The sequence below is a fragment of the Raphanus sativus genome, chromosome 9, assembly GCF_000801105.2.
Source record: "Raphanus sativus cultivar WK10039 chromosome 9, ASM80110v3, whole genome shotgun sequence".
In the NCBI taxonomy this organism is placed as follows: Eukaryota; Viridiplantae; Streptophyta; class Magnoliopsida; order Brassicales; family Brassicaceae; genus Raphanus; species Raphanus sativus.
Window position 1 is genome coordinate 30,479,434 of NC_079519.1, and position 21,788 is coordinate 30,501,221.

Here is a 21,788-nt window from a genome sequence, read left to right on the forward strand (position 1 = left end):
GGGTATTCGAACCTGGGTCCTTATCGACGTTGGAACTGTCTCAAGACCACTAGCCCACCACCTTGTGGTTAAAAAAATTGAGTTATTATAGCGTTTGTGTCCCTTCTGTCAACCTTATAAACTATAGGCTTCGTCACATCGTCGAATACTACTTTTAAAAAAAATCTTCCATCAGTTTTCTTAGTTAGATAACATACAATTATGTGGTATAATGGTAAATTTATTTACAAATCAAAGAGGAGTGTTATTTATTGTAAAAATTATTAGCAGCACGAAGATGATAAGAAAGTATCATCAAATCAAAGCCAAAAGCTGTTCAAATCATAGTTTACCCTGATTATTTATATCATCATCATAACTTATACAATATTGTAATATGCATAGCTTGCGTAATTTACTTTTATCTATTTTCGGAATGATTACATTTATAGTTTATTATCTACATCATGCAAATAAAGGGGACAAGAAATCTTTTTGGATCCATATAATTCCGAACGTCAAATCATTTTGTGCTGCAATTAGATGCATTGCATGTTTGCTGGTTTATATCGTAACCCAACTGACCATACTGAATTATCATTTACTTAATTCAATTATATATGTTCCTAACAACTGATAATGTACATGTATGCAAGAAGAAAACGATCGATCAGAGTGGAGAAGCTATCGGATTTTAATAACTGCGTAGTTAATCTTTTACTGATGCAGTGTTAAATTGTTTACAAGATATGGTGTAAAACAAAAAGAAGATATGGTGTAGTAGCCAGTAGGTGTGGTTATAATTGTTTGACCGTTTGATTGCTTGGTTTGCAAGTATCCGTGAAACGTTATGTATAAAGAGTGATTGTGGTTGCACATTTTAAAAATCGGCAAGAAAAAACAATTTTGTTTGTGCAAAACCAAACAAAATGTTTCTAAACGTTGATTAAACAACAAAACCCTCTATGTCATAAATCAAAGAACATAGTTTAATTCAACATGTGTTCGAAGTCCGGTTCTGGTTTTTATTTTGGTTTTCAGTCGAATATGGTCTTGTAGGTTAGGTTTCTATTGCTTTTTATTAGTCGTATAGCTGACCAACTTAAGCGCTAGAAACACACAAATCTCTCTAATTTAAAAGTTAGATTTTTGATGGTAGTGTTAGGGACACTCTTTTCTACTTGGCAGCAATCCCAAATTAAAAAGAAAAAAAAATCAAAAGAGTGAGAAATAGAATATTAAACGGAAGGAAAAATAAGGCCCACCGTTGAAAAATGAGAACATGCATGAAAAAACAGCTAACTAAAAAATATTCAAACCCTTCCAAACTCTCTTCTTTTGATATATTTCTTCCCAATGTTCTAACTTTTCACTACATAAATCCCCACTTATTCACACACGAACTCAAAACATAATTTTTTTTTTTTGATCAACTAAGGTTTTCATAGAAAATGAGAAATCTAGGCCCAGGCCCAGGTGGAATTCATATTACATAGAGAGACTTTTGCAATAGAGTCTGCAGGCCCATTTGACTCCTTTGGAGTGAAAGAGAAAAAACAGAAAACAAGAGAGGACGATAATGCTTCGATGTCCAGAAGAATTCCATGGAGATTCTTTGGCTTTGTAACCGAAGTGATGGCTCTGACGAGCTCCAATGAGTCTGAACGAATCCAGATTGATGTTATGCCAAGATGAATGGCATGAGATAGTGCTGCTCGCACCGCTAAAGCTTCCGCTGCAAGCGCCGATTGAACGTGGATCTGAAATTGAGATCCCTGGAAAGGCAGGAGAGGCATCGATTCCTGAGGCGTGAAGATCCATCCAAGGCATGCTTGCTGTGATGTCGGGTTCCATGCAGCATCCGTGTTGCAGTTGATTGTCCCTTGGGGCATCGAAGGTATCAGAGGTAAAGATCGCTCCTTTTGGCTCTCAGATGGATTATCTGGTTTCAATTGAGCTAGCGACCATTCTCTTGCTCCCGCTAGGGCTTTGGTAACAGTCTCTGGTACTGAGATGTGTCTTGATTCAAACAGGAGCTGATTTCGTGTTATCCAAAGAGACCAGACGATCCAAAAGAAGATGTTAACTCTACATCCCGTTGGTGGAAGGCAGATATCAAGTGTCGACGCTTCAAGGGCGGAGTAGAAGGATCCATAGCTGGTTGATACAAAGGGGTTCTTCAGAGGGGCTAAGTCCCAAGCTTGCGAGGCAAAGGGGCAGTGCAGGAAGAGATGTTCGGTTGTCTCCGGTGCTCCGCAATGAACGCATGTGGAGTTGTTTGCAACTCCCCTTTTCTCCAGGTTTACTCCCGTTGGTAAGGCATCATGTAGTGCTTGCCAGATTAGTAGCTTTAACTTTGGGGGGCATTCTACATTCCAAACGTGTTTCTTCCAATTAACAGGGACTAAAGCAGCAGGCTGATCCAGTGTTTGCAGGCTTAAGGCGGAGGCTGCTGCATAGCCTGATTTAGCCGAATACGAACCAGAAGCCACAGGGTACCAAACATAGGAGTCTGGTGCACCCGTCATGCTAGCTCTGATCGTCAAAATTTCCTCTGCTACCTCAGGTAAGAGCTCTTGAATTCTCTGGATGTTCCACTTTCCTGTGCCCCTCAAAATGAGGTCTGATACATAAAGGTCACTTTCATCTTCTCTGACAGGTCCAAAGGGGAGTAAGGCGGTGGCCGTTGAGATTCAAGGTTCACCCCAAACTTTTGTTGTCGCGCCGTCCCCAATAACTTTTCCTAGATGCTCAATCAGTAAGTCTCTACCTGCTAATATCCCCCTCCATCCGTGAGATGCTGACTTTATAGGTTCTACTCGAAGGAGAGTGTCATTTTGGCAATACTCAAAACATAATTATTCTCATGATTTGTGTTTTTTCAATTGGTTTACATGGAGAAAATTATGCAAATAAATTCATAACATGTTTTAATATCATAAAAATACTATACATTACATAGCATATGATCGATTGCTCTTGTAGAAACTAGAATGAGTGTTTCAAAAGAGGCCAATTCAGATCAAATGTCTTGGAATTAGCCTTTTACCTCACTACTAATCTCATAACGACGCCGATTGGTTGAAGGAAAATATAACTAAATATAAAATTAAAAAATAATGCTTAAAAACGACAGGGACGGGCCGTTTCTCATAGCGACTGAGTAGGTAAAACAGAGCGGAGCTCAATGGAACCGTAGTGAAGCAGCTCTTCGATCATTTGCTCGATATCATCTTCCTCTAACGGCCTTAAATTATGTTGCATATCCGCATCTTCCCACTTGATCTCCGTTACTCCTCCTCCCCTGTTATACTCGTTACCGTCAGACGTCATATTCATGCCCCCTTCATATCTCGCGTTCTGCATCTGTGTTTGAGTCTGCGTTTGCGTTTGTTTGGTCAGCTGAAGAGAAGCCATGTAGCACTTGTGGAGTTTAGCGGTGAGAGTGGCGGAGAGTAGCGTAGAAGAGGGAGAAGGAATGGCGTTTGGGTTGTAAGGGAAGTTGGTACGAGCTCTATTGCCACACATTAGCCTAGCCGCCTCGTCGTAGGCTCTTGCCGCATCTTCCGCAGTCTCAAAAGTCCCGAGCCAGATTCTTGTTTTTCTGAAACAAAAAAAAAGAAGTAAAATAAGAATCAGCTTTAACTCCTTGATATACAAAAAAAAAAAAAAATGAAAACAAGGCTATTATGGTAATTTGACTTACAACAGAGGGTGGCGGATTTCAGAGACCCAAGAGCCCCAATGTCTCTGCCTCACGCCTCGGAACCGTTGTTGTGGTCTTGCCATTAGAGTTCAGGTGAGTTTTAGAGTGGTCTACGAAAGTGTTTACGGGAAATGTCAAAGAGGAAAGTGATGATGGAGTGAAGGAGCGTTTTTGGGAGAGTGAAGGGTGGCTATAAGTACTGTTGGCTTCATGAGAGATAGAGATGTGTTTTGTTGTGTAATAATAAATTTATTTGCAAATTAACTGGCAATCAATTTGGTCCTAGATGGGACCTACACCGTTACCACGACCCTGAAAATCTCATATTATTTTATTTTATGTTCTCTTTTAAAGTTTAACTCATTTGTTGTATTCGAAATTGCCAAGACATGGGCAAATGTATTATCCAGTACTCTCACATAACATTGAAGAGTTTTAGTGAAATAAGCTTAGACACCACATGTCTAAGCTCTATGTAGGAGAGAATCTATCTATAGATTTTTGGACAGTATCATCGTAATTTCATTTAGAAGAGAATAAGACTTATCAATCCACAAACAAATTTATCAAGACTTTATGTAAATGTTTTTTTGTTAAGAGTACAATTTAGTTTCATAATAAAAATTTAGTTTCGAACAATTTATTTTCTGTCCTACATATAGCAAATGTATCGGTTTCCTTTATCTTTCCAATGGTGAACAAGTTGGATCTAAAGACATTTTGGCCGTGGTGAAACTTCAAACCCACTGTACCCATTTTCACATGGGTTTGATCATCACAACATGTATGTATATCTAGAAACTGCCAATTAATTTTAGAGTTTTCCCCAACTAATTAATAATAAAAATAATAATTGGAAATATGAGGTTTGATGACTAGCGAGACTCCTTCATCACCATTCTTCACCCATGTGAGGCTCCGATAATGACTCAATCAAACACCAAAACAATCTTCGACTACTATATATTTTATTTTAGGATATTATAGAAACAAACATTAATGTTTTGTGATACCCATGATACTGATTATACATATTTTTTTTATATAACTATGGAGATCCCAAAAGATTTCTAGTAAAGACTAATCCTACAATAACTTGCATTCGGATCCGTGTAGACATTTGAATCCATTTAAAACATGGTTAGATAGCCAATGCTATTCAAATCGAAGACAGAAACTCCAGCTATAAGCTATAACTATTTTACCATTAGTCAAAGCGATTTGGTTACTATACAGTGAGGGAATATCACATTCAGATTTTGTCTTTGGATTCTCTTATATACGGATGTTTTTGTCAATTTTATGTGTTTTATAGGTAAAACAAAAAAATTAGTTGGCTTATCAAATATGAAAATACAATATCTATAAATTACGTTGGATCGCTAGTATTTTAAAACTTGTATTCCAATTCTTTTTTTTTTTTGTCATCTGGTAGATTAATAAGAACTTGAAAGAGTGAATACACACAACTTGTATTCCAATTCAGACAACATATTCTTTTTAGTCTCAATAGTAATTGGAATAGAAAGTGATAGAAGTATATGTTGGGCAAAAGAGTATGCTGTTAGAATAGATCCATCGAAATGACAAGTGCCAACATTATCGATGGAAAGTGGTTTAGATCCAATTATGACTACAAGAAAAATCATTATAATTAAGGTCAATTACTTTTATAAATAGATTTATCATATTAACCGTAGTAATTAATAATTTTAACCGAAATGATTAGTCAGTTGGTATATATATAACCTTTGAAAGTAGTTAATCACCTTTGAAGTTATAATATTAGAACTGCTGTAACTTAATTAACTAGTTAACAAACAATTTTATTAGGTCTAATATAGTTTTGTTTTCTAACTGATTCTTCATTTGAGACGTGGTTTGATTGTATAGGTCGATCGATCAAACCATTAATCATGTTGGAGTGCGAAGATCTAAAAATACTGTTTTGTATAAGTTGCATTGCTAATTTCTCTCTTTGCTACAGTTTTGGAACGTTTGAGTAGTGTTTGCAAGTTTCAAGCTTCATACTTCCGAAAAGAGATTAAAAATTCAAACTTTTTTTTTATTTCCCAGTGCATGGCATGAAAAACTCATGATTACATAAGGTTCTTTCAAATAGATTCTAGGTAACAAATTTCAAAAGTGTACATGATGTAAATACATCTTTATGAAATTTCATGTTTGATAATTTAAATATGCGAGTTTTTGCCGGCAAATGAACTTTTATTAAGCAAAACAATATTGAATTATGAACTAGAAATTACATTATTTACATGTCATTATTAAATGTGTATGATTTGTTTGTTTTTATAGAATAGAGGGTCATCATATGTTTGGTGAATCATATTACATATCTTAATTTGGTTTTGTCGACACTGGAGAAAAAAGAGAAAGTTGAACATACACAATTAGGTTCCTTGGGACTAGGGGTGGGCACGGAGCGGATATCCGGAATTTTAAGGATATCCGTGATCCGATCCGTGCCTTACGAATATTCGATTTTTCGATCCGATCCGATCCGTAACTTTTCGGATATCCGGAACATCGGATATCCGCGAATATCCGAATTTTTTCCGGATATCCGATTCGATCCGTAAAAAATAATAAAAAATTAAAAAAAATAAAGAAAAATAAAAGAAAAAGAAGAAAATCTGAAATAAAATAATAATATTTCATTATTTTTTAATAAAAATTTACATACTTTCAAAAATTTTAATAACTAAATAATTAATTTAGTGAATAAAAACATTATAAAATTTATATAAAGATATAAAAGTATGTATATTATATAATTTTATAAACATATATACATATATATGTATATAACGGATCGGATCGGATATCCGTTTCTAAAAATATTAGTATTTGTGATTTGCTTCGTCTTTGACGGATATTGGATTTTAGTATTTGCTTCGATTCGTTAAGTTACGGATATTCGGATTTTTCGGATCGAATCGGAACGAATAACGGATCGAATCAAAATTTACGGATATTTTGCCCACCCCTACTTGGGACTACATACAAAGTTATGGGAAAATCAGACAAGTATTATGAAATAAAATAAGTGGACCTAGAACGTAAACGCGTGACATGGGACCTACTACGACATATATAAACATGGGTGATGAATGGGTTGATTGTGATTCATGTCCTTTTCTGCATTCAGCTGTAATAAGCGAATCCAGAATTTTTTGACTGGGTGCACAAATACTACAATACAGAATAAACTTTACAATCGGTATTTTTGACCAAAATAAATAAATAAATTACAATCGGTATATGTTAAAATTTGTTTAAAATATATATACTTTAAAATTGGTATGGATACATGTGCACTCTTTTTTTTTTTGTCAAACATAAACTTCATTAAATATACCAATCCTACTTACATCCAGATTACAAAGCCAACCTAGCAAGGCTGGCCTTAGCCAAAGAGTCTGCCTGAATGTTTTCTAACCGAGGTACAAAAGAGAAAGATAATGGACAGAAGAGAGTGGCAAGGTTCCTAATGTCAGTAAGGACACCTGCAATCTCATTCAAATCCCGCCCTTCACGCAGGGTAGATATAAGGACCTGTGAGTCCGAGGAAATATGGAGACTTTGAAGCTGCAGATCATTTGCTTGCTTAAGGGCATCTCTCAAAGCTAGTGCTTCTGCAACAAGTGCTGATTCCACATGTGTCCTATTTGAGGAACCACGACAGAGGACTGCATCTTCTTCATTTTTAATGATCCAACCCATGCTTCCTGCTCTTGTAGATTCCTGCCAAGCCCCATCAATCCAACAAGAGAAAGGGTGAGGGGTTGATACTCTTACTGGGTTAAGCTTCTTCCGCGCCAGCTTTTTCCCTGCATTCGCGTTCTCCCAAGCTCTAGCTTCTGCAGATGCTTTTGAGATGATATCATCCACCTGAAAAATCTTTCCTTCAAAAACAAGCTTATTTCTTGCAATCCAAAGATTCCACAAGAGCCAAGGGACAAGTGGAGAGACAGTAACTCCTAGCGGGGGAAGCGCAGTCCTTAGAGCCTGAGTAGAGTACCATCTTGAGAAATCATCCACCGGTCCCTGAGCAACGATTTGAGAGGTAAGAGGGACTTTAGTCCAGAACTGAACTGCAAAAGGACATGAGGTGAAAAGGTGTGAAAGGCCATATGCTCCTTTTGTTTCGATTTAGTTAATCTTTATAAGAAAAAAATTGTTTTAAAATAGATGTTATTTTAAAGTTTCAATGCAAAATTTATTAATAATATTTTTTATTTTATTTTCATATTGGTTGAAATATAGTTAGATTAGGTAATTGTGTTTTTATTTTGAAAATATACAAAATCATATGTTTTCTTAATATATGTGTATAAACTTAAAACGACAACTAAAATGAAACGGATGGAATAATATTTACTAAACGATGAAAGAGAAGGGGTTCACCCTTTTTGTTATTTGTTCACTTAAATCAGAGAACTGGTCGTGCATTTAGTTATAGTGGTTTTCCATATTTAGAAATGGGACTTGTTAGCATAAGAATCATCAGATAGTTTTTAGATGAGTAATAATACATGCATGTAACCTTTTGTCAAACAAAATTTAAAAATAAAGTAAATACATGCATGTATTGGATCTAGTAAAGTGTTAGCTAACAGTTTCATGATTTATAAATATAGTATAATAATCGTAAGTTAGAAGTTAGAACGTAGTTAATACTTATTTTAATTGCAAGAAGAAATTTGGCAAACAGGTTATTTTATATAAATAATTTAGTTTAGTAGATAAATGCGACATAATAAGGTGACATCCATATCAGTGACCGCCATTCTCTCGTCCCATTCCAGACTCAGTCACATGCAAATATGGAGGGTCCATTGAATCCTCAACAAAAGGTCACAACAAAACCAATATTCTAAAGAACAAATGTGATTTAAAGCGATAGAAACACACTCATATATATATTTTATGATAAAAGATGAAGTTATTCAACATGGACTTGGAGGTTTCAGAAGCGTTGTTCCTCAGCTTGCATACACACCTGCAGTATTTTTTGGTGTTATCTATACATTTTTATGTTCTTATTATACAAGAGAATCTAATCTATGTTGACAAAATTTTCAAATTATTATTTCGAAAACTGAAAAAGGAACAAATTACAAAAGGATATAGTGATATCAACTTTGTTTGCCATTTTGTGTATTATGTCGGAAAAAAAATAAATCTTACAAAAATTCATCGTATATGTTTTTCCCAATGCAATATCGTCCTCTCCTTCCCAATTCTAGCGGAGATAATAAACACAAAATCACAAGTACTAAATATTGAGTCTTAATATTTCAGTAATATAATGGTTTTGACCCAAAAAGTAAAAAAAATTCAGTAATATGGTTTAAATGCTGCTAATTGCTGGCAAACTTTGTTTGTTTTCTATACCTTTGACACATACACACATGCAAAACTGAAATTAAGCATTTATTTATAATACAATGTAACATTGGTAAAAAAGGCTAATCATATTACAAACTCAAGACTAACGAGGACATATAGTTAAATTTACATGCTAATATTGCTGTTGTAACTTTACTTGGATTAAAATTTGTATATTTGTGATGTTATACAACAATAAACCCTAAAATTGGAAATAAAAAGAGTAACATTACATGTTGTATGTTGTGTCTCTACTCACATCCAAATTTATGTATTACATTTTGTAAACAAAACAAAACGAAAAAGAAAAAAGAGAGTTAGAAGTCAAGTTGGAGAAAATTGGATTGGACGCGGTTTTGGAGCAAAGTGAGAGCAAGTGAATGTTACATTTGACTCCAAAAGGACATAGACTTTTTGTCACTCCAATTTACCGCACTCCATGGGATATTTGTTCCCTCCTTATCCCCTCGTCCTTTGAGATTTTTTTTCTACAGACATTAATTAAAATTGCTTATAAATTCTAGTCACAGAAACTTTTTCTTATAAATATATAGTGATTTCAATAAGTGGACATTAGTTTTAACAATGTTTGGATTTAGTAGGCCATGTGATGTGTGCTTTGGAACAATGTTTTTTTTTCTTTTGAACATTTCTTTGGAATCATGTTGAATATCCAATTGGTCGAATATGGAAGAAGAAACTTTTGACACTCTCACCCCGTAGCAGCATCGCAGCGACAGCACATGTACGTCAATATCTAACACACACATTTTTTTTTAAACCACAACACAGACACATATATATAATATAAATAAATGTATATAAAATCGTATATGCAAATTGATCATGAATGAATAAAATAATTTGTTTACATTTCTTAGACAATATTACATCTATATAAATTTGTTCATTGCATATTGATCTTGGATAGGACTAGGACCAACCAGTTAGCGAACTAAATTCATAGTGTTAAGGGTGCCTGTCAAATTCATAGTGTTAAGCCGCCCCTAACTTTCGTGAGGTTTGAAATAATTACTAATTAATTGTTACAAGACTAGAATGAAATGCATATTTTATTATTTTTTCATAAACCTATCTATTGATCCGGTCGATCCTATGAGGAATGCATCTATCTTATTAAAACAGAAACATTCTATTGGACCTAACATTTATTTTGTAAGTTTTTAAATTAAATATACCTTTATACTTTATAGTTAAACTTACATTAAATCATTAATGTTTCTTTCTTTATACTACTATCTATGTTTCCAAACAATATATTTATTTCTTTATACTACTATCAATGTTTCCAAACAATATATTTTTTATACTACTATCAATGTTTCCAAACAATACAATAATTAATCTTAGTTATGTTATATCTATCATTTTCTTTTTAAAATTTTATAGAAACGTCATAATTTCATAAAATATAAAATAATGAACTTTAAAATTTGGAGTATAAGATTACAAATTATGAAATTATTACAATTTAAATCAAATTAGATTACATATCGGTCATCCAACAGTTCAATCGGTTAGTCTTGGGTTTTAGTAATTTTTTTAAATATGAATATTTTAAAACCTAAATTGAATTGTCAGATCTCCGAATTAACCGGTATAATCACAAACGGGTTAAATTTAAAACACTGATTTAAATGCAAAAATATTTTAAATACACACTTTTAAAAATTACCAAAATATTTGTTAAGTTATTAGTGAAATTTTTCAACGTAAAATATTCCGCGCTTCCAAAGCGCGGGTCAAGATCTAGTTTAATGTTAAAAAGTAGACTACTTCGAAAGTGTATCATACTGACTGATCCGAATTTGATTACCTTCTAATTAATTTTAAATGATCTATTACAGTCTATCGTATAAACCATCTAGACCGAAATCCAAATTCAGACTGGTCAAATAATGATAATTTAACTACTAATATTTGAAGACTGTATGCCAATTTTCAACTTGCTATGCTAAAGACCGGTTTTGAACCTGACAATGTATCTACTTAGACCTCTGTTTATAAGGGTAACTATTGGAAAGAGGAAACTACAAGCCTCAACTAGAGAGACTTAGGGGGATGTATTCAATTTAGCATTTGATGTGATTTGATTTTTAATGGAGTTTTAGATGATTTTAATAAGTTGCAGAGATTTAGGTGTTTTTTGTTAAACTACTCTAGAATATCACCTAAAACAATGGGATTTGAGTTTTATTTTTTTTAACTAAGAAACTCCATCCAAACACCCTAAAATCACCTCAAAACTTTAAAATCCCACAACTTAAAATATTTTCAATAACAGTGGATTTCAAAGTACTTTACGAAATGTCAAATTCAATAACAGTGGATTTTAAATGAGTTTTTAAAATTCATGTTTGAATAACAGTGGATTTGTCATTTTAATAAAAATCACCTGAAACTCTCGGTTGAATACACCCCCCTTAACTTTGATGTGTTTGTGGCGAATTGGTGGAATGGGCCAAGGACGAAATCAATATAAATGGGTCTAGCCCAGTTACTGTTACACATAGCCCAACATCTTCAACCGATCTATCTCATTTCTCATTGCCCTATGCTTTTGATCATCTCAATGAAAATATGATTTTTGTAGTAGGACAGAAACATGACAAATAGATTATCCACCTTTGTTATTGAGAAAGCAAGTCATACTCTTGTAAAACGCCGTTGGAAAAAACATAAACTGATAAACAAAAGTGACAGTGTAGTAGCTCAGCTCAGTAAGTAAACAAGCACACAAATTGTCCTTACTCTTTCCTTAATATGTTTGATGAGGGTTTAGATGTATTGGGTTTTGGTCCTGTGGTTCCTACCGAGAGCAAGAGATCCTTGATGGAACGAGTTTGACAAGAACTCAAACATGTAATATATATATATATATATATATTCTGATGGGAGAAAATTAAGGATGACATGAATGATCTTCTAAGAAATGTATAAAAGCTTTGTTTGGTTTGAAAAGGGTTACAAGTAGAAAACACTAGACATAATCTAACTTGGAGAGTGGCGATTGAACAACAAGTAACGCCTAAATTATTTTATAACCACTTTCTCTATGTTTGGTATTAACATTTATAACACGATCAATAAAAATAATACAAAAAGGAGAGATAAATATATCAAACTTTTACAACAGCCGGAGGAGCTACATATCTCTCCGGTGAAGGACTTTCGCCGGCGCCGCCGTCGTCAAAATTAAGACTGTAGTTTTTGAGATCGTACGTGAAATCCACATCTCTTCTGATCTTCTTCTTTCCACTGCTAAAACTTCTTATGAAGTTTTTCCATTTTGGCCCCGCAAGTTTCTCAGAAATCTCTTTTGGCCCCTTCAGTGTCCTGCTCCACCAACTTTCTCCTTTCTCTTCCTGCAAGTTACCGCTCCAGCCACCATCTCCTCTTCTTTTCCACCAGAAGTTACAGAGATACCCACACCCGCAAAACGCCGCCGTTTCTTGGTAATCATCTGAGAGTAAATTTTCTTGATCCGTGGCCATGAAGACAGAGAAATGTTGTCGTCTTTGAGAGTAAAATGGTTAAAGAAGAGACTCGAACAATGTATTTGGACACAGCTGAGTGTGATTAAGCCGTATGGCGTTCCGACCGTTGGACTATATAGTGATGGGGTTTCTCATTTGACCGTTATTTGGAAGATCGTGACAGTAATGTGACAGAGAGCAGTGGTCTAGCTGGCTAACATTATTAAAGACAGCTGGAAGAAGGGAACGAAACGGTTGCTTTCTTTCTTTATTATGCTTCGTCTTTTGTCTTTAAGGATCATTATGAAATATGATAATATTGGGGCATTATAAATTATAAATGCACTAAGATAGCGTATGAAATGAAAAGTGAAAGTAGCATTTCCATTTATATTTTGTGACGTTTGAAGTTTCCTTAGGGAAGATTTTTGGTCCGTTTCAAATTAATCTATGTTTTAGGTTTTTCATATTTATTAATAAAATACATTATTTAGTATTAAATATATAGTTTTTTGTGATTATTTTTTCGCATAACTTTCAACCAATCAAAATTTAGTAACTATAATTAATTTATTTGAAATTTACAATTTATTATTATTTGTTAAAAAGTACATTGAAAAAATAAAAATAATATAATTTTTTGAAACAATTTTTTTTTTTAAATGTGGATTCATTTTAAACGGAGAAAGTAATAAATAGATGGATGAGAGCAACTAATAGTAATGATAATTAAGTAATTAAGGGGCTGACTGGTTTTCCCGCTACCACCCGCAAACGCAGTTTTTGCGGTTCATAGCGGTTGTTGGCGTTTCGAAACAATCACAGAAAACGCTACAAATCGCTTCAAACCGCTCCGAACCTCTTAAAATCAAAAGCTGGTTCCAGCTAGCGTTTGCGGTTGCGGGAGGGTAATTTTTTTTTTTAAAAAAAACAGAATAAATAAAAATAATACTAAAAATATCCAATAAAAATTTTCAATTGAAATAATAGAAATTTTAAAATGTATTCATATTATATTTCAATTTATATTATAAACATTCAAATATAAAATATTTTCTATAAATTTTTTAAAATTGAATAATATGATTTTATAAATATAAATTTTATATTTATCATATTATTATGATTTTAATATTTTTTATAATTACATAAAATGTAAATATTGTTAAATTATTATTTGCATTTGGTAGTTTACCAGTCATAAGAGTCCCGCAAACGCAACAATTTCTAACAGCTGTACCAGTCGTACAAATCTCTAGAAAACGCTTAAAACCGCAACCATCCGCACCCGCAAACTCCCGCAACCGCAACCGCTGCGGTTACACCAGTCAGGCCCTAACTAATTAGAGTGATAATAATAAAAGACAAAACAAAAAGTAGTTAAGACAAAAGATCATCAAAGGTTGGCAGCCTGAAAAAAAAAAAAAAAAAGGTTGGCAGCCTGGCATGGCAAGTGATGATTAGCCGTTGGGTTAAAGGACAAAAAGTTGGGTCAGATTTGTTGAATAAACCAACCAAGTCACCATTTAAGATAAGGCTGTCCATGTTGTTGTCCAGTCTTAGCTATAAAAATGAACTCACTAATACACTAATCACCTCCATTATTCATAATGTTTACTGACGTCATAACAAAGATTGTATTATGTACATTTTCTGTTTAAATAAATTCTCAACCCAAGAGTAAGTGGAATCTCACTATTTTACCTCTAAGCTAAGAGTTTGAGTTTTGGAAAGTGGCTTGGTTTGATCGTTTACTTGTGATGAAAGATACATCCATCTTTCTCTTTAATAAGTTTAATCATTTGATTAAGATCGGGGTTTGTTTGAAAAGCTATATAATTTACAAACGAAACAGACAACGTATACAGATAGATTAAGACACAAAGTAAACTGTTTCTATCTCTCTCTCTATCTATGATCCCCAGTCTGGAAGGTTTGCCGTGGCTTCATTCACCATCTTCACTAACGTTACCTGCCAATAATAAATACATCAATAAAGAAAACTTTGAAACTGTGTTCTAATCATATGTAGAGAGATGTTTCAGCATAATTATATATGATGATTGTTTCCGAATAATCAAAGGCAGGATATGTAAACATACCACACTCTGTGGAACACCAGGTGGTGGCATTGTAAGGTTCTTTGGTGGCGGTGACTTAATATACGATCTTTTGTCAAATCTCCATTCCCCAACCTTCCCATAGGTTAAGTGACCCTGAAGTCACACCAATCATTCTCTTTATCAATTTTTACATAACCATTTTTACACATTGATTGCTATAATCATTTTCACATTCAAAATCTGAAATCTTTACCTTCATATCAAAGTCACATCCATAAGTGTAGTGTATGATGTACTTGTCACCAACCTCTTTATCCCATGGAGGCTGATTTTATTATTACCACAAACATAACATAACCAAAGTCTCTTTAGTTATATAATACACGAAAAATAAACATATTATCTATGTAACAAGCAACAATGCATAGAATCTGTCCAGGCCATAAATATTTCACTATCCCCAAACTCAAAAGTGTATATAGGGTTACCTGAATCATGAAGTTTTTGTGTAGAACATTGCTAACACCATGCAATGCAGATGAAACCGCATAAGCATACCTATATATAACATAAGTTATAGTCAAATCTAAACAAACAAAAAAAATTGTTTTTTCTATCAAAAGATTTGTACATTTCAAGAACCCATCCAAAAGCCTTGTCTGCTTCAGGATCCTTCTTCATAGCCAAAGAAACATTCATCCAAGTAGGAGCAATCTTCTTCAAATCCTCCTAAAAAAACCCATAAAAAGAGACACCCTTTTAGAACCTGATCACAAACTCTTCAGGACAAAGAAAAAAAAAAAAAAAAAACCTTTCCGACGATGACAGGAGAGTTCCCTATGGGATCAATGTTGGTCACAGGTCCTCTCTCTTCAGGATAATACTTCCTCAACACCTTCTCGTACTTCTTCGGCTCGATGTAAAAGAAAGGAAACGCAGCTCCGAACCCATCTTTAGCTAGGTTCGGTATAGGTTTCACAATGACATGATCAGGTTCCGACATGAGAACATAACTGCATACAATTAACAAAAAAAATTATTACTTTATTAACCAAAAGTGAAAGCAAAAAGCATCTTACTCTTCTTTAATGTCAGTTTGTTGAAGCCATTGTACAAACGCCCATGGTCTGTTTAGTACAACATAACCCTGTTCAGACAAAACCTTTAACTCATTTGTCCGAATTAAAAAAAAAATCAAAATTTGGAATTTTGGATTACCTGATCCATCCCAGAAGGCAGAGGCTGGGCGACGAAAGTAGGAATCTCATCCATATACTTATCGGGTTTACCGTTGTGCAAGATCCGGGTAAACCCGCCCATTTCGGATCCGGGTCCAGCGGAGGCTTTAGCCTTTTTGAACCAGTAGTACATGACTCTGCATTGCCACGTGTTGTAGACGGAGTCGGAGGCCGTCACGGCCGTGTGGAAAAGCCTTCTCTTCTTTTCATTGACGCGGATTGTGGATCCGCCGCGTGGCAATTGGATGACTGGGTCATTGTAGGAGGAAGAGGGGAAGCCTTGTTTGAGAGGAGCGTTGGAGGAGATGATGATGTTGTATGTGATGAGAGCGACGGAGAGGGTGATGAGAATTGGGTAGAACAGAGTTCCACCGCAACCCATTTGAGAGAGAGTTTGGGAGAATGGAGAAGGAGGTAGAGTGTCTTCAAAGTCGTCTGTCTTCTTCTCTAGTTATAGTTGGGGATGAACTGTTCTTAATGTACTTATTAGGAATGAATGTTTGTAGCTAAACCGAGATCTGAACCAAACTTGAACCAATAAACCTTAATTTATATATCCAAAATCGAATTATTAGTTAAGAAGAATTTTATAAGACGGGTTTTGAATATTTTTATTATTTGTACTCAATCTAAATCCAAACGGATAGGATACTAAGAAAAATTCAAAATCAGAAAATTAATAAAAATATAAAAATATTCTTTTTTTATGTTTGATTTATTAGTAAAATAATTAAATTAAAAATTATATTATGTCTAAAATAAATCTTAAAGAAATGTAAAATTTATCTAAATTCAAATTAGTATTAATAAAACCTCAGTTAAACATATATAAAACTCGATTAAATTCCAAAAGTTCAAAAAATTCCTATCCGAATAGATATCCCGACAACAAACCATTTCAATTAGAACAATGAATTTCGGTCTTTGGTTTAATTACACCGGTTTGGTCGGTTCGATTCAGTTAAATGCTTCCTCTTAATAGTTTCACTCCCAAAAGAAAACGAAGAAAAGATTTTTGTGAAAATGGCGTCTCTGTGCTTATCTCTCCACCAAACCCTAAAACCCTTGGCGGCTCCTACTACTAGAGCTACACCACTCTCCTTCCCTACCTCACTCCGCCCCACATCCAGACGCCCCTCCACCTTAACCACACGCGCGTCCTACACCCCAACGCCAGCAACCGAGCGCGTGATCTCAATCGCGTCCTACGCCTTGCCCTTCTTCAACTCCCTCCAGTACGGACGCTTCCTCTTCGCGCAGTACCCGAAACTGGCCCTCCTCGTGGAGCCCATCTTCCCGATACTGAACCTCTACAGATCCGTCCCCGGCGCGAGCTTCGTGGCCTTCTTCGGGCTGTACTTGGGTGTGGTGAGGAACACGAGTTTCAGCAGGTACGTCAGGTTCAACGCGATGCAGGCGGTGACGCTCGATGTACTGTTGGCGGTTCCGGTGTTGCTGACGAGGATTCTGGATCCGGGTCATGGAGGTGGGTTTGGGGTGAAGGCGATGATGTGGGGACATACCGGTGTGTTTGTGTTTAGCTTCATGTGTTTTGTCTATGGAGTCGTGAGCTGTTTGGTCGGGAAGACGCCTTATATCCCCCTTGTCGCTGATGCTGCTGGGAGACAACTTTAGTTATGTTCTTTCTTTTTTGTATACCATCATCATAAAGGTTTCAGCTTTCAGAATCCAATGTATGCTTCCAGCAGTTGTTAATGTATGGTATGGTATGTTTGTTCGGAAGATTGATGAAGCTGTTGAGTCTGTGTCGCAAGGTTCTGTCCCAAAAGAACATGTTCTAATCCAACAAGTTAAATCTTCCGGCTGAACATGCATTTAGACATTTAGCAATTTGTCTAATTTCTATAACTGCTTGGGCATAATCACTATCCTCAATAGTAAATGTTGTCATTAAAATCGCCTGTGAAAAGAAGGTCACCATCACTGTAACGCAATTTGAGAACAGCCTCTAGTGCTTAGAACATATTTGTGTCAATCGAAAAGAGTTCAGTTTCAGAAACTAGATCGGTCTCAACTCTCAACACTGTGGTAGTTCTTCTCAGCAGCTATTATTAGCTTAGCCCCTATAAGCAGCTGCTATTGTGTGAAACCTATTGTTTGGCCAACAAAGTACACTACTAAGCAGCTATTAGCCTAACCACAATTCCCTATTGGTGGTACCACTGTCACACCCTCGAGATTTGTTCTCAACACAACCAACCATTTAGAAACCAGTCTAACCATTTGGAGCAAGTTCTTGTCTCATATAATTTCAAATATTCGGATAAGGTTGTCAACGAGTCTGGAGTGGCCTGCATTGGCAAAAATATAACGTTCTCATGAACCAAAAAAAAAGTGTGTTGCACCTTACTAGCAAATTGTTTAACATGAGAATTGCTGGTTGTGAAGATGTCTGGTCCACCGCATTGGTCAACCCGGTCCAACCGATCCAGAACAGATTCCACTTGGTTTAGTAAAAGCCTGGGCCTAAACTTTGTAAAAGGAGAGCTTTTGATTTGGTTCGAAATTGTTTGGCCCACGAGAGGATACTGAAACAGTTCTACACCCGTGTATTGAATTCTTTCTTTATTTCATACACCCTTGGTTTGCATAGCTTGATGTGTATTGAAATACAAAATATAAAATAAACAGTACTAGAGATATGACTCGAGAGATGCTAAAAGATAAGACTGGCTTGTACAACTTTTCTAATTCTCTTAAGAAACTTTTCTAGTATATTTCGTAAATAAAAAAGGTAAAAGGTAGAAAATTCTAACAAAAACTTTGCACTTTAATTTATAATCTTTAGCGTATTAGCTTTTAAATGGAACGAGAAAAACTGGGCATAGCAGCTATCCAGCTATCATGCAAAAAGGTTTATAAAAAGAAGTGATGATAACATTTATCTTTAGCCTAAGATGTATACGACATACGAATAAGCTCAAACTCGAAACTACTTGAGAAAAATGTGTGATTAGTTTACGAATAATAAATTGGGATAGTGTTGCTACTATAATTGGTGGTTAACGGGAAATGATTAGACTCCCGAGAGTGGTGGCTTTGGGTTTCACACTTTCACTAATCAATAATCAGGCACACCTAATTGCCTTTTACACGTTATCAAATGTACTTTCCAATTAACTATTCATAGTGATTAGCTTAAGCAGTTTATTTAAATAAATACAGAGACAATAATATGGTTTTATGAATCTAATACAGGTTTTTTTTTTTTTTTTTTTTAAACAAAACAGATGCCTGATCATGTGGTGTACAAACACTTCCGGAGCAGCAGAGAATTTTGTTAACTTGTAAATTACCCATGTTAATCACATGACCCATGTTATAACTTAAGAGCTAGACTCCGTTTTTTGAATTAAACAATTAACTGATCACCTGCTAATCAAGAAGGAAAATAAATATATTTAGTTTCTTTTACTTGTCGTGAGGCTATTGAGAAGTGGGTGCCGACTGTATTTTAATGGATTCATACGTGTCACCAGTGCTTAAAAGATTTGCTTGTCCCTCAAGCACTTGCCCAACACGACACAACACTGTGTTGTGCTATATGATTGCGACTACTACCATTATTAATTAGCCTAATATCTGATCTAACTAAATATTGTAGATTCCTCGGAATTAACCGTCGCCGTTTCAATGGGTGCATTGAACCTCCTTTAGTTTATATAATGGGTAGCAGCGGTTAGCCGCAAATGGCTTATTCAGGAAAAAATCACATGCTTAGACACTTTCCACTTATGCAACACATTGTCTGTATACAATGTCATCTATACCTTCTCTTTAAACTACACCACACTTTACTAACTATAGATGAAATAACCATGGTTAGACATTTTAATTTTTTTTTTGCTTTGGTATCGGACAAACCTAGAGACTCAGTTATTTGATTTCTTGCTTTTTTTCCAAAATAGTTTCGATTCCAACTCCACTCTTCTACTTTCCCCCATTCGAACAAAACCCTTTTTTCATACATCTCCAAAGCTCAGTGTGTTTCCAAGATATTGACGAAGTCTAATGGCGAAAAAGAAACTTAAGTTTTCTCAGGCGCCGGCGAAAAAGAAAGCTGATCCTCCTCCGCATTCCTATCTTCTGCCGTCCTCTCCAGGTTAGTTCGAAGCAACTTATGCTCCTTCTCTTCCTGTTTTTTGTTGATTTCTTCCATAAAGCTTCTTTCTTTGGTTTTTCCAATCGATTCTCGTGCGATTTATGTTTTCAATTCTAGAGTTTTTTTCCCCAATTTTTTAGAGGTTTTTCCTTTGTGTGTGTGTTTGTTTAATATTTAGCCGACGCGATTTAAATTGCAGGGTTTTTTATTCCAATTTATTAGAGATTTTTAGGTTTTTTTCTGGTTTGGTTTATGTCGATTTGTGTTTATGGGTCCTAAGTTTACTACCCACTGTTTTGTTTCTCTTTCTGGTGTTGTTTATGGGTTTGGTTCTCATCATTTTAAGGTTTTTGAAAAACATTTTCCTACGTTTTTCAGGATTTTTGTGGTTTTGTTTCTGTTGATTTGGGTTCGCAGTGGATTACTAACGATTTTGTTTTTTTTTGTTGTTGTTTCTGTTGAAAGCTATTCGACATCCCTGCCCGACAATTTCTCTGTTTTAATTTTTCGACAAATCTGACGTTCACACCTTGTCTGTCCACAACACTTTTTTCTATCTGGTTTGGAGAGGACGTGACGACGAGCAGATCCGACCTCCGTTGTGGAAAAGATGACGACAAGCTCTCGTGTCTATTATATTTAGTGATTATGTTTTGTGGTGTGTTGATTAGAGATTTTAAGGATGATGTAAACTCTTGTTTGTGACTGTGACTATGAACCCTTCCTCATGATTAATAAAATTGGCCTCATCTGTTTATTGAACATTTTGTTTAGTTGATTGGATTTAGAAAATGTTTTGACTCAGTGAAACAATTTGTGGATCTTCTATTAGTTGGATATGTCAATTCTTAACTTGACGACTATAGTTTCTTGATATTCTATCAGTTATCCACATCTACAAATGGCAACAGTGAACTTTCGTCCACATCCACAAACGACAACCATTTTCAGTATCCACAAACACATATACACATATGCATATCAGAGAGACTCGCTTCAACACGGTAATTCATAGACATATTGTCTTTTGTCAAGGTTCAAAGACTCAGAATAAGATCTTGGTTAATTTAGTTAATATGAAACCACATTTCTCAAATGAACACTAAGTCATGTACAATTTTGTGTACATTTATGGTGTTCATGTCCACAATTTTTTTCATATTCAAATTGCAAAAGTATACCAAAATGGATCTTAAAATGTAAAAAATAAAAAGACATAATTTATGATAATAAATTTATTTATTTATATATTTTAAATATGTTAAAATAATCACATAAAGAAATAGATGAGATTGATAAAGTAGTATTAGAAAAGTTCAAATAACTCTGACCATACGATCTACTTGCACTTCTTATATCTAATGGCTCAAAAAATATAAGGAAGAAGAGAAAAAAGTGAGCGAGTGGGGAGAAGCTGGCAGATTATTATTATATTAATAAAACTAACTCATCTTTTCAAAGTCTTAACCAAAGCAAAAAAATAGTTATGTCAAAACACTAGGGAAGTGAAAAAGAGAAAATGCCTCTCAAGTGACAAGTGCCTAAAAATATTTTTTTAAAAAAAAATGTCTCTGTTGGAGTAATCAACTCCTTATTCAGCTACCAATCAGATAAATGAAGAGTTGAAACAATGGGTTAAGTTGAAAGGGAAACCATTGGCAGCCCTTTGGAAAAAAAAATTATAAACACATTTTTTGAGAAATTATAATTAGTCAACTGTTCAAACACATGTAATTAAAATAAAATCCTTCGTAAAGATTAAAGAAGATA

At 34.7% G+C, this 21,788-nt stretch overlaps 6 protein-coding genes across 7 annotated transcripts; 1 reads left to right on the plus strand and 5 right to left on the minus strand.

Annotated features, from left to right (window-relative positions):
- Nucleotides 1-1,439: 1,439 nt before the first annotated feature.
- On the minus strand, nucleotides 1,440-2,507 carry LOC130500217 (uncharacterized). Its single transcript, XM_056994979.1, has one exon. The coding sequence runs from the start codon at nucleotides 2,505-2,507 to the stop codon at nucleotides 1,440-1,442; it is 1,068 nt and encodes a 355-aa protein (XP_056850959.1).
- A 389-nt stretch (nucleotides 2,508-2,896) lies between these two features.
- Nucleotides 2,897-3,912, minus strand: LOC130500417 (ethylene-responsive transcription factor ERF003-like). The gene is made up of 2 exons (XM_056995476.1): nucleotides 3,686-3,912; nucleotides 2,897-3,583 (listed from the first exon to the last, which is right to left on the minus strand). The coding sequence occupies exons 1-2, from the start codon at nucleotides 3,766-3,768 to the stop codon at nucleotides 3,130-3,132; spliced, it is 537 nt and encodes a 178-aa protein (XP_056851456.1). The 5' UTR covers nucleotides 3,769-3,912; the 3' UTR covers nucleotides 2,897-3,129.
- A 3,172-nt stretch (nucleotides 3,913-7,084) lies between these two features.
- Nucleotides 7,085-8,545, minus strand: LOC130500218 (uncharacterized). Its single transcript, XM_056994982.1, has 2 exons — nucleotides 8,491-8,545; nucleotides 7,085-7,800 (listed from the first exon to the last, which is right to left on the minus strand). The coding sequence occupies exons 1-2, from the start codon at nucleotides 8,543-8,545 to the stop codon at nucleotides 7,085-7,087; spliced, it is 771 nt and encodes a 256-aa protein (XP_056850962.1).
- Nucleotides 8,546-12,036: 3,491 nt separating this feature from the next.
- LOC130500416 (uncharacterized) lies at nucleotides 12,037-12,733 on the minus strand. The gene has a single exon (XM_056995473.1). The coding sequence runs from the start codon at nucleotides 12,610-12,612 to the stop codon at nucleotides 12,238-12,240; it is 375 nt and encodes a 124-aa protein (XP_056851453.1). The 5' UTR covers nucleotides 12,613-12,733; the 3' UTR covers nucleotides 12,037-12,237.
- A 1,639-nt stretch (nucleotides 12,734-14,372) lies between these two features.
- Nucleotides 14,373-16,358, minus strand: LOC108827137 (hydroxyproline O-arabinosyltransferase 1). Of its 2 annotated transcripts, none has more exons than XR_008938890.1 (8): nucleotides 15,876-16,358; nucleotides 15,737-15,804; nucleotides 15,469-15,670; nucleotides 15,289-15,386; nucleotides 15,146-15,215; nucleotides 14,911-14,982; nucleotides 14,697-14,832; nucleotides 14,373-14,566 (listed from the first exon to the last, which is right to left on the minus strand). XR_008938890.1 is itself a non-coding variant. In XM_018600490.2 (8 exons), exons 1-8 carry the CDS (start codon nucleotides 16,275-16,277, stop codon nucleotides 14,507-14,509), a joined length of 1,086 nt encoding a protein of 361 aa, XP_018455992.2. In that variant the 5' UTR covers nucleotides 16,278-16,356; the 3' UTR covers nucleotides 14,373-14,506. The 2 variants fall into 2 exon arrangements, 1 of the variants encoding a protein (XP_018455992.2); XM_018600490.2 differs by having other exon boundaries at nucleotides 14,697-14,810; nucleotides 15,876-16,356.
- Nucleotides 16,359-16,880: 522 nt separating this feature from the next.
- Nucleotides 16,881-17,642, plus strand: LOC108827138 (protein TIC 20-II, chloroplastic). The gene has a single exon (XM_018600491.2). It carries the CDS (start codon nucleotides 16,919-16,921, stop codon nucleotides 17,528-17,530), a length of 612 nt encoding a protein of 203 aa, XP_018455993.2. The 5' UTR covers nucleotides 16,881-16,918; the 3' UTR covers nucleotides 17,531-17,642.
- Nucleotides 17,643-21,788: the final 4,146 nt, after the last annotated feature.

Coding starts and splice junctions, on each gene's coding strand:
- LOC130500217 (XM_056994979.1), bottom strand. CDS start 2,507: ATGACGGGTGCACCAGACTCCTATGTTTGGTACCCTGTGGCTTCTGGT.
- LOC130500417 (XM_056995476.1), bottom strand. CDS start 3,768: ATGGCAAGACCACAACAACGGTTCCGAGGCGTGAGGCAGAGACATTGG. Junction 3,584..3,685: donor GAAATCCGCCACCCTCTGTT/GTAAGTCAAATT, acceptor TTTTTGTTTCAG/AAAAACAAGAATCTGGCTCG.
- LOC130500218 (XM_056994982.1), bottom strand. CDS start 8,545: ATGGACCCTCCATATTTGCATGTGACTGAGTCTGGAATGGGACGAGAG. Junction 7,801..8,490: donor AATGGGACGAGAGAATGGCG/GTCACTGATATG, acceptor GTCCTTTTGCAG/TTCAGTTCTGGACTAAAGTC.
- LOC130500416 (XM_056995473.1), bottom strand. CDS start 12,612: ATGGCCACGGATCAAGAAAATTTACTCTCAGATGATTACCAAGAAACG.
- LOC108827137 (XM_018600490.2), bottom strand. CDS start 16,277: ATGGGTTGCGGTGGAACTCTGTTCTACCCAATTCTCATCACCCTCTCC. Junction 15,671..15,736: donor CAAACTGACATTAAAGAAGA/GTAAGATGCTTT, acceptor AATTGTATGCAG/TTATGTTCTCATGTCGGAAC. Junction 15,216..15,288: donor TTTGGATGGGTTCTTGAAAT/GTACAAATCTTT, acceptor TGTTATATATAG/GTATGCTTATGCGGTTTCAT.
- LOC108827138 (XM_018600491.2), top strand. CDS start 16,919: ATGGCGTCTCTGTGCTTATCTCTCCACCAAACCCTAAAACCCTTGGCG.